The 14,420-nt window shown below is 34.2% G+C and overlaps 1 protein-coding gene across 10 annotated transcripts in view; it reads left to right on the top strand.

Annotated features, from left to right (window-relative positions):
• MYCBP2 (MYC binding protein 2) overlaps positions 1–14,420 on the top strand; it is a 183,507-nt gene that overhangs the window by 138,010 nt on the left and 31,077 nt on the right. For all 10 annotated transcript variants that reach the window (XM_033051559.1, XM_033051558.1, XM_033051563.1 and 7 more), the window contains 2 exons: positions 2,293–2,418; positions 5,789–5,950. In XM_033051559.1, the coding sequence (XP_032907450.1) occupies positions 2,293–2,418; positions 5,789–5,950 (288 nt within the window). The remainder of the gene's footprint in view (positions 1–2,292; positions 2,419–5,788; positions 5,951–14,420) is intronic.

Here is a 14,420-nt window from a genome sequence, read left to right as displayed (position 1 = left end):
AACTTTGACCTCAGCAGTCATATTCTGCTGGTGTTTTTTGGTCACATTTACTGTCAACCTCTTATTTGTTCATTTTAACAGACTCTCTGCCATTTTTCTGGTTTTGGCATTTGGTACTGAAATTTATTTCATGCATAGATATGCTAATGATAATCATCATGTTAAGAGTTTTTCAGTAAATATATAAATATTTACATAATACTTTAAACACTTCTTTAAAAGTCAGAGCTTTTCTATTTTTAGTTGTGTCTGATAATGTCAAGTTCTGAAGTGCTCAAAGAGCCCAAGTAGATTCCAGAAACTAAAGAATTGTGAATTGGAACAGTACCTTATTGTTGTAAACACATATATTCAATAACAGGGTTGATAAATCCATTGTTTTCTATTTTTATACAGGGTTGTTTGCTTTTCCAGTAGAAAATAATCTGAAATTAATAAATTAAGCAGTGTGCAAAAATTTCCATTCCAGAGCGCTTATTTTGAGAAATACATTTAAGCAACTTGAAAGTTACTTAAACTTTTGCATTTTACTTAAAATTTTGCATTTTTGAGAAGTCTTTTCATCTTCAGTGATTGACCTATCATTTCATATTGTCTTAAATTTCTCAATGTGTATGGTCTAAGAAAGAATTCACAAATCAGGAAGACTTTAAACAAGACCCTTGTTTGAAAGTGTGTCTTCAGATTCTTGATACTTACGCACTGTTACTGAAGGACATCTTCGAATACAGCACTGCTCTTACAGAAAAACAGAAATGCAAGTTCCAGGCTTAGAGGACAAAACTCTGTAGTAGGATTTCTGCAATACAGCTCAGAGAAATACCATCCTAGAAACTTTCTGATGCAGTATAAACCTCAGTATACCACTTTTTAGTTTTTCCTAGATGAATCTCTTTTTCTAGGTAGGGTGAAGATGGATGTCTCTTGTGCATCTAGATAAAGTAGTTTAATCAGTTGCAGTGCAATTACTGAGATTTTTCAACTTGTTTTAGGTTCCTAGTCCACCTCAGTGCCACGTCAAACTTAATGCACTTAAGCCATATCTGAAGGTTATTTTAAATTGATTTGTTTTAGTTGCCATTAAATTATTGAGAAATAATTTATCATCAGTTTCAATGCTTTTGCTAGAGGGAAATAATAAAGATCTGCAGGAGCTCTAGCTAGATTTGCAAATGTCTATTTTTTTATCCGTGAATAGCATGGTCTTTCACGTTACATTCATATTTTCATTATTTAATAAAATTATAATTAAATTCCCATAATGAGGTAGGATTTCTGTCTGAGACAAGACAAAAGTCTAAATAACTAGGTCTGTTAGTCAGGTATACACTTAAAATACTACAGCAAAATGGTAGAGTAGACACTGACTTTAAAAATCTAGATCCTTTCTTTGATAAACGGACTTTAAATTTCCAGCTTTCTCCCTCGTAATTTGTTTTTAACTGGAATATGTTATGTAAAGTTTGTACTCTGAAATGCAGTTTTGTCCTGAAATGCAATTTTTTAAAAATCACTTTTTGAGGAGTTGTGAATTTTGTTTTATTTAATACATGTTAATTTTAGTACATTGATAAGGGAAAAAAAAAAAATTCAGGGTGCCAGCTCAAGCTTTTAAACCTGCATTTGGGATATTTCTTCTTAATGCTTTCTTATTATCATCAGTTGGAATGGTATTTTTGACCACATTAAGTCAGTAATTTCTCTGTAAATCTAAATAATCAAGTGGATTCTGTCTCATTCATTTTAATTCTGCTGTGGTTTTGAATATTATTAAATACTCCAGGTTGGTTTGGGTTGGAGGTTGCTTTAGTGTCATACAGAAAGCAAAATTATAGTACTTATTTGCAGATACAAATAAGTCTGTCAGGAAAAAATGTCTTGTGTCCCATGAACTATCAGGGGTAACCAAAATAAAATGTTTATTGATTCTGAGTTTCCACTCTGAAAACTATCCTTTCTCCACCTTGGCTTTGTCAAAGGGATTTTAACAATTGCTGTCCAAAGAATAAACACCACTGAATGATGTTACTGGAAAAAAACAAGTGTCAAATAATGGCACAGCTGGCAGCAACTCAAACGAAAAACAGTCTACGTGGTATTAAGTCCTCTGTCTTTGTATTTTTAGAGCATGAGTTCTGAAGAGCAGATGTGGGCTTTTTTGACCTGAATTTAGTTGAGAGGAAGAGTGCTGTTGGTGGAAATTGATATCACTCTTTTGCTTTGTGACTCATCTTTCTAATGTAAATCTGTTACTAAGAAGTCTAACTCCGAAGTGATGTGGTTTTTTTACAGAGCAAGTCCTTCTAGATCAAAATGTGCAGACTCCTCCCCCAAGTCCTTTTTCGATACAAGCTTTCAGTAAGGGGACAAGCTGTAGTAATGGACAAGGGTTTGATTATGGCCTTGGAAATAACAAAGGTATGTTTTTGCACTCATATTTTTTTTAATTATATCTATCTTAACTTTGCTTATATTTTATTAATAGTTTTCTGGTTTTTTAAGCACAACAGGTCCTCTCCAAAATATAATGATTGCATAGTGTTAAAACTGCTTTTTTCTCTGCTTCAGTTTCACTCAGTCTAAGTATTCTGTATAACAAGGATCAACAAAGATTTGTAAGTTAGTTGTGGATTTCTGTAGTGGTAGACACAAAACTGAAATACTGAAAGGAAAAATACTTGTAAAACAAGATTAGAAAACCATTTGATTTAGAAAGCACATGTTTTTAAAAGTCCAGAAACATTTGTCATCTGTCGTGATAATCTCTAAGTGCCTTTAATGGGTTGACAAGATGAAACATGCAATTTAAAATTCGTTGTGAAATTATAAAAAGAAGTTGTAAAGCTGAAGTTACCTTTCAATCACATGGATGCCAGTTACAACTGCTGGGAAATAAATAAAATCTAGTTTCTTTTATTGATATAAAATAATTGTTTCTTTTCGTCATGGTTTATTTTGTTGGGAAGATCTAAATACATTATATAAATATATATATAAAAGGCATCAAAATAAACTCAATCTACATGCCTTCTGGTGGTTTTTTTTTTGGTTAGTTCTAGCAGATTTAATAATACAGAAAGGACTTTCCTTGAGGCAGAGGTTCTTGAGAAATATTCCTGAAACTCTGTCATTGTCTTCTTATATTGCTATAGTCTATGCCACTACAAATAGGGGCCTAAGGTGTGCTGTTTGTTTTTTAACACCAGCATATATTTCTTCATGGTATCCTAAATAAAATAACCTAAAACTTATTTTAAAGGAGAAAAGATTAGGAAAATAATTATTCCTAAATAGTCTAATAGCATGAAATAGATTTATATCATTTTACAGTCGTTTACTGTGTAAAGAGTGGTTCCTACTTGTCCATGCACTGTTATAGGAAACCCTCTTTTTTAGACAAAGGCTAGATAAGCATTTTCCTTTTGTTTTATAGAGCCTTTTAAACCTCCTTTTCCCAGTTCATCCATACTCATTTCTGAGTAATGGTGGAATCACAAAAGTGGAAGTATCTAAGATGTGAGGCAGTGCCACAGCTTGTCTCTCACTGTCAATTGTGTAATAGTGCAGAAATATTATCTGGTTTTTTGCTGCAGAAACTTTAAAGATAACAATTTTTTTCTTCTGTGTTTTCCAAAGATAAAATCTTATGTTAAAATCTGTATTAACATGCATCCTGATTTCTGTAGACATTAGGATTCTCTTTACTATATCTTAAGCAGTTTCAAAGGTGTTTCTTTGGGATAATACAGTTACAAAACATTTGGAAGCTACTCCTGGCATTGAATTCCATACTATTTTGTAAGCATTATTTTCTCAACGTACCCTCAAGCTGTGATGTTCAGTGAGAATGAAAAACTCGACTACATGACTTTGTTCAGTGTACTGTATTTCCTCCTGAATTGCCTGAGAGTGGAGAGTTGTTAGCAACTACATTGAAAGAATAATGGTCTTACTTTCCAAAAATAGAATTCTTCAGCTGGACCATTACATATATGCAGTCTTTCTGTATTCTCGGGTCTAAGAAGCTTTGAGTTTTGTGAAAAATAAAAAATGGAAGGCACAGGCATGATCTCTTAGGGGAATTTCTGAAGGAAGCACTTCTTTTGGAGGGGCTTGTTTATTAAAAGTACTTCAATAGGAATGCCCTAGTTTTGATGAAAATTCATTCCCATCCAAAAGTGTTTCAAAATGTCTAATCAAATGTAAAGATCCCAATAACAACTGTGTAGTTTTACAGTAGGTAAGAGTTTCCTACTATAAAACTGTTAAATTTAGGTTTTCAATGTTACCTGCAAGAAAGAAGACTTGTCTCCCACAAAGAGTCTGTTTGATTTAGCTATGTCTTCTCTCTTCCAGCTTTTTATATAACAGGAAAATTTTTAATATTCCTCATGATTGGCCCTACCCACCTCCATATTTGATTGTTGTGGGCAGATCACTCTCAACTTCTTCTCAAATATTCTTCCCTTTAAAATAATTATTCAATTTAGGAGTTAGGCACGTTGCATTTAAGAAAAATAGTTTGTTATACATGTAAATCACAGAATGGCTGGGTTTGGAAGGGACCTTAGAGATCCAAACCCCCCTAGACTAGGTTGTTCAATCACTTCTAGGTTTTTAAGGTAGGAATGATTGCTGCTGAAGTAGAGATTCCAGTAGTTTTTATTTATGCTACTTCCAAAACAGTGAAATAAAATTGATTCATTGATTCTTGTGGATGATTATTTAGAAGGACATTCCAGCTATTTTCTGGTATTTTTGTCTTCTTATTTTTTATTCCAAAATATCAAGAAAATAAATTTAACTTAGGAGTTCTTAGGTAATACGGGGTTTGATACATCTTCTGGTCTTTCTCTAATTCCTTAGAAAGACAATTGATAATAATCCAAAAATTTTGTAAATTCTGTGAGTTGTAAATTCTGTTAACTGCTAAAAATTTTTACTAGGTTTTCTACAATGCTGTCAAAATATAGGAATTTGCAGAATTAAATGACATTGTTAGGATTTGTCTGGTAATGGCTCAAATCTGAGATTCTCTCAAATTCTTGATGTCTCCTACCTCATTTTACTAAGTATACTTCAAGTTACAACATGGTGTGGCCTTCTTACTGAGGCGTCATGTATTTCTAATGCTCACATAGAGTTTTTTGAAAATTGGCGTTCAGAAATTACAACTCTTGTTTTTAACATGCTAGTTTGTTGAAGGCCTTCATTTGCCTCAGAGCAAATGTGGGTTGTTCTTCAGAAAACCAGTTCCAGTTTTTAAGTGGTACTTATGGATTTTATTAAATTACCTTCAATCTGACCTCGAAAAACAATGTGACAGAATACTTTTAAAAATATTTGCAAAAATGAGCAGATATTTACCAAAGTGTTGGCACAGAAATACATTTGCCAAAACCTAATTACATGTTAACTTCCCCTTCTCATCAGTTTTTCTAATGTTTTTTCTGCATGTACTGTTGCATGTGTGTATTATTGTAAATGCTAGGGATTTCTATTTTTTCTTTGGCTGCTCTTCATTTTTTAGCAAGGAAAATATAAATCTGTTTTGAAATGTTTAAAATAATTGCAGTAAAATATCCATGATCCTTAAAAACCAGTAATTTTATTGCCATGCATGGAGTGAGATTTTTATCTTTAGCCACAACCAGAGTTGTATGTGGCTAAATGAAGTTTATGAGGTTTTTCTATTATCATAATTTAAACTCTTGAGTACCATTTTACTCTGCCTTTCTGGAGAATGACAGGTAACAGGTTGTAGTTTTGACTGTTTTGCCCACTACAGGTGACCAACTGAGTGCCATACTGAATTCCATTCAGTCACGGCCAAACCTCCCAGCTCCTTCCATCTTTGATCAAGCTGCAAAACCTCCCTCTTCCCTTGTCCACAGTCCATTTGTGTTCGGACAGCCCCTTTCCTTCCAGCAGCCTCAGCCACAGCTTCAGAGTAAGTTTGTCAGCCTTACCTGCCTCATCAGTCCATTTCTGCAGCTTTGACATTGCTGTTCACAGTTGCTTAGCAGCTACTAATCATCCCACAGTGCACCTTTCTGATTTTGTTTTTTTAAGTTTTTCATGATTCAGAAGCATGTGAGGTAATGATCCCAAAGAAGTATACTTGTTCAACTTTAATTTTTATATTGACAGTATTTTGGGTTTGTATGTGTTCTTCACTGTAGACAAGTCATGAAGTGCATTTCCAGTATTTTATGCAACTCTGGTTTATAATTAAGGCATAGTACATATAGTACGAAATATTGATAAGTCTTTAAACGTCAAAAATGCACTGCAGTAAGTACATAGGTATTAACTTTTCTTACTTCCTAAATTTCTATTTTTGTCATTGCTCCTAACTTTAGGGATGTAACTGGACAGTGGGAACAACTTGGCACTACTCATAAGAAATGTTTTGTTAGTTTTTTTAGGGTGCTCATAGGATTGGCATAGTAATGAAAGTTTGCTTGTTGAGGTGAATATCAGCTAATCTGATTACTGATGGGAGGACAGGAAACTGTTTTGATTAAGGAAAAGTAAAAGTTCAGCATTCATGATGGGATAGCTGATACTGCACTAAATTCTCTCTTAAATGCAGAACAGTTACAGCACAGATCACAGGAATACTAGTTTATCCCTGTCTCCCACAAACTGTCTCTCTGAGGTGCCTCAGCTCTTTCTTGTGTGATTCTGTTAGTCACTTCAAAGTCTGTGTATGTGCAGTTCTGCATCTCTCTAGCTCATCTTACTGAAGTGACAGTGAAGTCCTTCATGTGAAAACCAGATTAAGATTTCTTGTTCACTTTTACAAGGACTGTCAGAAATATTTTGACAGCAATCTTCTGTAGTTTTGCTGGACTTAGACCTACATCCTGAAAGAAGAATATTCCAAACTCTACTCAGATTAAACAGCTGATTTCCAGGGCATCAGCACACCCTCATTGAGAATTTGTCAAATGTTTATTCTTTCCCATCACTTTTAGGAGTTTTCTTCTACTGTTCAGGGAGATAAAATCAGTTACTCAGATTTGCATCAAAAATAACCCTAATTGTCTTGTTTCAAATTTCGGATTACTTTTCCTTTAGCATTTAGACCTGTATTGTATGAAAACAAAAGCATGATTTTTAACTGCCCAACAAGATCTTGTTCAATGGATTTCTCTGTCCAAGACGTGTAGATAAACTGTGTTCAGTAGACTACATCCGTACTTTGTGTTTTAATGAGAATACAATTCAAATGCAAATTTGTTTTTTTGTCAGGTAGGAGGGGAGTCTACCAAATAAAAAAATGATGAAGCAAGAACTTTTTTTTCAAATTTGTGTCTGATTTGGGATCTTAGCTTAGTATAAGGGCTCAACGAATTTGGTTACTTGCCCTTCCAAAGGGCCAAAGTTGTCAACTTGAACTGGTGCACTAACTATTCATAAAGGAAATATTAATATTTTTGTTTTCACAAAATTTTAGAACAATATGGGAGAAGATTTGTTTAAACTTCCTAAGACTTTTGCAGACTTATTCATCCTCCATTTGCAAGTTCATCCAAATTCAGCATATTGTCAGGGATGCCTGTAAGACTATATCCATATATTTGTTCATTTAATAGTTTTAGGCAGTTATATTAGAACTGTAACAGAAACTCATTTTACGTATGCAATTTTAATTCATTATTTCTAAATCACTTTATTACCTCCTGTTACCAAACATGTAATTAAAATTTAAATCCATTAAACAACATATCTTAAGAGTCCATATCAAATTAATTGAATTTTTCCCCTAGACATGCTTAGTTTTAGTTTCCAGTCATGTACTCCATCCTTAAGTGCTTCCTGCAGTAAAGTTAGATTTAAAATTAAAATGAATGTTTATAGGCAATATATTGTTATATTAAATGGACTAAAGATAGTCTAACAATTGAAAGAAGTTATGCCAACCTAGGTTTCCCTGTCTGCACAGGTTATATACTAAATACCAGTCTTAATTACAAGTCAGCCTTAGTAGTTCCATCTACTATTTACATTTTCTGTTCCTTCTCAGATATCTCCATCCCTGGGGAGAAATTCAGTTTGGAAGCATAATTCTGCTGAATGCCCTCTAGAATTATTTCCTTGATTTAGATTTTTATAATAGGAAGAAAAGTCTTGGTGTGATATAAACATATTTTGTGCTAATGACAGATTTTCTTAGCAGTGTTTGTAGGTAGTTGGTTTTTCAGGAGATTTTTCTGTCCTTTAGGTTTGGTTTGCAAATTCATTTAAGAAAGAAGGAAAGGACTTGTCACAACCTTTTATCCTCCAACACAGTGTCTGGTTATTTTTTTTCAGAAATACTACAGTTTGGGGCAGTCACCTCCTCATATATGATGCTTGAAGAAATAAAAAGTGTCTCTCTTACTCCTTTAACATAATGAATAATTAACAGCAGCACTCTGTGTTGCATCAAAGAATTTGTTGCAGAAGGGGTGTTAGAAAAAACAAAAGGGAAACTCTGTAACTCAGTTTGATGTTGCTTGCTAGAACTCTGTGAAGGGCTGGTTGTTGTGTCCTGCTTGATTCCTGTGCTAATTTTCTGAAAGAGACTGGTTTCTTTTTCACAGGGACTGACAAAATTAAGGTACTCTAGCCATTTATTGTAATTCTTTGTCAGTCTTGTGTGCAACTAAAAGGTCAGAAGAGGTAAAAAAGCTGACAAAACCTACCTGGAGTATAAGAACATATGTCTTGACTTGGAGCCTTAGCAATTTTTTTCCATTAAGATCACCAATTTATGTATGTTTCTACCTTGGATATTTGGCCCAAACAAGCTGTAATTGCTGCAGCCTGCTTATGCTTGTTTCTGAGGAGCTTGTAAGATCATTAATAACATATATGCTTGTGACTGCAAACTCCCATAGTCACAAGGTTATTACTGGTTGCTTGATTTATTTGTCAATGAACTTTGTTTAAAGCAGAGAAGACTCTAATTTGAGTTCTGAGTATTGGAGAAGTGTGGAAGCCTAGAGGGCCGTGGAAGATCTTGTTTCTCAACCTTCAGCAATATGTGCTGAGTCATAAATCTCCGTAGATATGGTGGATATGGGTAACAGGATCTTGGCATGCTGTCCAGCATCCGTTATCTAAATTTGATAATTGGATGTTGAACCCAGTGTTAGGGAGGGAAGTGTGAGACTTTGCAGTCACCAATGTTAGACCTTTATGCCATGTTTCTCACACCCGAGTTGATACTGCAAATTGGGAATGGATTTCAGGACTAAAAAGCTTTGGACCCCTGTGCTTTCCGATATGTTAGCCCTCTTCCAATGCAGCCCAGACAGCTTGCTTGAGGTACTGCTTCCTGGTCCAGGCAGAAGCTGCAGTGCTGAGCTGCTGTTCAATGCAGTGTCGTGTCAGGCTGTTTCCATGCTTCAGAGCTGCAGTCCAGCTGTCCTTTGTCACCTCCTGCCAGTCTTGTCAGGAGTTCCTTGATACATCCCTTCAGTATTGTGCTGTCAGTTTCTTTCTGATTTTGTTCCTTTCCCATCTTGGTGCTGGTGAAGTTGCATTTAGAACCACAGTGCTGCTCTGCATTTTCTAAAACTGTAGAGGGGACACGAAAGACCAGCAAACATGTGGAGCACATAACATGCTACTTGGTAGTGTTTCAGTAAAATGGAGATCAGGCATGGTGATCTCTTCTGAGTGTGACTTAATCATCAGTTAAACCAATGACAACTGGTCTAGTTTGGAGCATCTAACTGTTTTTTTCAGAGGCTGCATATTACCAAGGCATGATTCCTGAAATTTTGAGCTAAATTAAATGGTCTCAGAAGTTAAGCTTTTCCAGTCTTACAGGCAAGGATACATATGAAACATACATTTGGCCAGGTCAATACAAAACCATCCTCAGGAAGCTGGTATGGTAAAGGTTGGAGAAAGAGTAAAATTGTATCAGGTCTATTTTTAGAACTAATTTCCTCATATCACATCTTCAGACATTGTAGTTGCAAATTAGAAAAGCATAGAATTGTTTTTATTTACCTTTCCAGCACAGGAATGCTTCTTTCAGTAATAAATGTATGTGGCTCAAGTGTTAGTCTTCCAAACCCCACCACTGGTATAGAATATTGCTAATATATTTCTTGTCATGCCATATTTCAGCTTTTGCTTTAATTCATTCACTCATACTCCTACTTTAACTGTACTAAATACTTTTTGGTTTTTTTAATATTCAAGCTTTTTTTACTTCAGTGAATTCTTTTATGCAGGGGAAAATAATTTCTAAAAAAAGTCCTAGTCCTGCTGTCAGTATGACATTTGGCATTTTCAGGAGGTGAAAAAAGATACATTGATTGCAGTGCTTAAGGAAATTCAACTAACAGCTGTGCTGTAGTTTCCATGTCAATAAAAGTAAAAGAAGAATACATAGTTTTTAAGATGCATACATTGCTTAGGCAGCACAGCAAAGGTAGGTCACTACTTTCTTTCATAATGATGCAGAAAACCAGTGTCACTTCAGAAGAAACTTGAACTTACCTCCGTTTTCCAGTAACATGATGTTACAAAGTTTGTTTAAAGAAGACTCACATGAACCAGTTAGTAGTATGTCTTGCTTCCTAGGTTTCCTCAGAGGAAGTAGGCACAGCTCTTAAAAGAGCATCCTGCTGTAGAAATGGAATTGCCTCTTACGTCTCCATTTGTGGTAGCTTTTCAAGCTGGAGCCATTGCCATGTTGAAGGAAGGAGCATTACTAAAGAGATACTGTCACATTCAAGTGGCTCATGAAACAGGCCTTGCCTGTCTTACATTTCAAGTGTTTGTAGTCTTTGAGGGTATTTCAGAAAGAGGGAGTCCTGATCAAAATGTTGACCCCTGAGGCTGTCCTGGATATGCATTGATTGTCATACTCTTGAAATGATTTGATAGTAGTAGTCCATCATTCAACACTAGATTACAACATCATAAAATGTAGGTGTTCTCAGACACAGAGTGAAAGAATAAGTATAAATGTGCATTCGTGACAGTGGATTTCATAAATATTTTCCTTTAATTATTCCTAGAGTGGGATGCTAGTGTATCAAATTGACGTTTTTAGGTTTGCTGCTGTTTTGTGCTCCTAATGTTTGTCTGCCTTTTTTTAAAAATTGACAATGACATGCTGTTACTCAGAAGCTATATAGTTATTATTGGATCTCTCCGAGTCATTTGTAGGTATCAAAAGTAGGTAATACTGGTGTTAAATCTGTGTTGAGAAATTAAGAATTAGTTTCTTTTTTTAAATAATTAAATTCTTAATTCAAACACCTTCTCATTGTAGCTTCTAGAACCTTAGCTCATTGCATAAAGTAGGAGGCTTGGTAAATTGATGTGTACAGGTTAATAAATGTATTACCCAAACAAAAAGTTGTCTTAAATAGTGTAGGAATTGAAATTATTCATTTTCAATACAACTACCTTACTCCATTTGTACAAAAGGGTGTATCTAAAACAGTCTTCTAACATACACGTTCTCTTTACAATTATTACTTCAGTAAGAATTTTACTACTTTGTTTTCCAAAGGAAGGAACAGGAATTAGAATTAAAACCAGAAAAAATAGAACAATTAGAACAATAAAATTATAGACTGAAACAAAAAGTCCTTATTATTTTGCTACTGAAATTATCATGGATGACATCAGAATTTTTCTTCAGTCAAAATTATTTCAAGAGCTTATACAATAGTTTTTCATGTACTGTTGACGTATCTACTGCTAATTATGTCTCTTGTATTGGGAAGCTCATCATTACATAAGTGAAGGTTATCAAAACATTGCATTATTGAAATGCAATCCCTGCTAAAAATTGAGTTTTTATGTGTTTTGGTGGGTTTTTTTATTTTTTACAGTGATTAACGAGACTCCAACACAAATAGATGTTCTCTAACTTCCATGAATGTGTAAATTGATTATCTGGAAGGCTGTATTGGCATTCTAAATAATTAATTCCTGGACTTACAGATTAAATGTAAACATTTCAAACCTAGGTTCAGTTCAAAACTTGACATTGCTGGTTTTTATAGTAAACCATAAATCACATCAACTAGCTCCCATATATTGCATTTTTATATCCTAGAAACTAATATTGAAATTGCAACATTTTTAGATTGAGGAAGCTGATCTACTGCATTCTACTACAAACTACTGTCTGTCATTTAAAACTATTGTAGGAATCTAAATACTGAATAAAAAAAGAAGATGCATATCATTTGAAATGCTTGTTTTTATCTTTGCTGCTTTTCCATTGAATCTGTGCTGCTTCTGTGCAACTGTTTTCCACTGTAGAAACTCCATCCTGCTGCCTTGCTTCTCGTGAGCGTATTTACAAAACTAGTGATGTAGCTGGGCCTGCCTCTGCTATTTCATCTCTCTCTCACAAACTGAAGGGTGGGTATGCTTGCCAACATAGCAAGGTTATTCAGATTTTACCTGCAAAATGTTTTGGGTTTTTTTTTTTTTTTTTTGCCCCCTTGCATTCATTTTCATTTCATTCATGTAATAAAATAAATGTTTTGAAAGCAAATGTTCAAGTTTGGTATTTGTTGGGAGCTCATCTGATGTAATCATTGCCTTCCTGAGTTGCAGCAACTCCATGCTACACAATCTGTCTCTGCTTTGTAAAATAGAAAGTGAGTGTTAGTCTAATTACATCTGTTTCCAAACAATAGACAAAAGACGTATATAAGAAGAAACAGGAAATAAAATCTGAGAATCTCCCAAAGGAAATTTTTCTTTTTGTGCTGATACTCTTAAATGCTACTTAGGATTATTTATCTCTATATGTGCAAATCCAAACCTTTACTTTTTTAAAAAACAAGATACTTTTGTTGTTGGAAACCATTGCTAGGCTATACCTTTCATAAGCGTTTTTGTTTTGGAATGTTTTCCTCACTGGTATTTGCTAATCATGCATGTACTTTAAATATGATACTTTGCTGTATGGCTTGGAGTGTTCTGTGTCCTCTAAAATTATTGTCATCTTTTCACTTTTTTTTTCTCTTTTATGAGGCATTCTGTAAAACTTTCAATCTAAAGTATTTTCTCATCTGGCAGAATGGGGAAAATGTGTATGAAAGTAATTCCAATTTGCATTTCAGAATTTATTACAAAATAAGCATCTCAAAATAGCTCATCAGTAAAACTGGTGAATAACTAAGCTGGAATGGTTGAAATGCTTGGACTGATACTTCTGAAACTCTTTTGTTTTTTCTTTTAGCAATAACAGTCATTTTATAAACCACAATGTACGATGTTATTTCTCGCCTTCCTATTCAACCTTCCCCCTCTAAGTGAAAAACAGTTCTAGGACTTGTAAAAATAAAGACAGATTAGACTCTCAAAACTAATTAGGATAAATACTTGAGATATTTATATTTGACTGCTTATGTTTGATATATTATTCCTGAGTATAGACACAATATTTCTTCTCTGTTCAGAAAAGTATGAACTTCTGCCATGTCTTTGGAACGCAGGAGAGTATTCTAGCTTTCAGGCTTGTTAAATATTCCAATATAATTCATTACCTTCACTTTTGCCTGTTGTTGTTAATTTTATTGTAAGGTATTTAAATGTGGAAATAGCAAATAAATAATTTTTTGTAACATGAGGAAGCACCTTGGTTGCTAAATTTTGCTCAATTTTTTTCTAAATTTTTCTTGGCATTTTTTTGATATCGTGAGGAATAATAGTAGGAAAAAATTGCATCTATATATTTTCTAGCACAAGGGTAAACGTTGGTGATTCAGAGCTGCATGAAGTTGCTTCAGGTCCCATAATGCCTAAGAAAGTAGACACTGATTTCACATCTTCTAGAACTGAAGGTACTAGGTAAAAGGTGACTGTCTATCCTGTTACCATTAGAAATCAGGGCTTAAATTTTGAATATTCTCTAATTAATTGAAACTTTATTTTTTAACAAATAACTGCTTTCCCAAAAATATGACCCAGACAAGTGCAAATAACCTTTAATATCTAGAACAGTAAATATTCCGAAGTACTATGTCCTAATTCTGCAGGCCTTACTAGGGAAACACTTCTCATGTTTGACTAATGAACACCCATTCAAAACAAAAGGATTTAACTCTGCATTCAGGTTTTGCAGTGTAAGGATTGATGGAGAAACAGCTGTATGAACTGCTGCATTGCTTACCAGTAATTTCCATATTACTTGGATTCTTTTTCAAAATACAGTTTTACAAGAGAGACTTGGTTCGCAGAGGTATCAGAAGCAGATTGCCTTAATAAGCTACTTTTTGCATATACTTGTCTTGTATGTACTTGTACTAAGCTACCTGTGGTTCTTATAACTCTGTAGATTATTATATGTATAAAGTCAGCGTGCATAGGAACAATAAATTAGTGCATCAAAGTAGGAGGACATCATTGACTAGAGTTGGCCATTTAACTTAGTGGTT

Source organism: Catharus ustulatus, chromosome 2, assembly GCF_009819885.2.
Source record: "Catharus ustulatus isolate bCatUst1 chromosome 2, bCatUst1.pri.v2, whole genome shotgun sequence".
Taxonomy (NCBI): Eukaryota; Metazoa; Chordata; class Aves; order Passeriformes; family Turdidae; genus Catharus; species Catharus ustulatus.
Note: the sequence above shows the minus strand (reverse complement) of the source record. Positions and strands in the feature narration are given on the sequence as shown.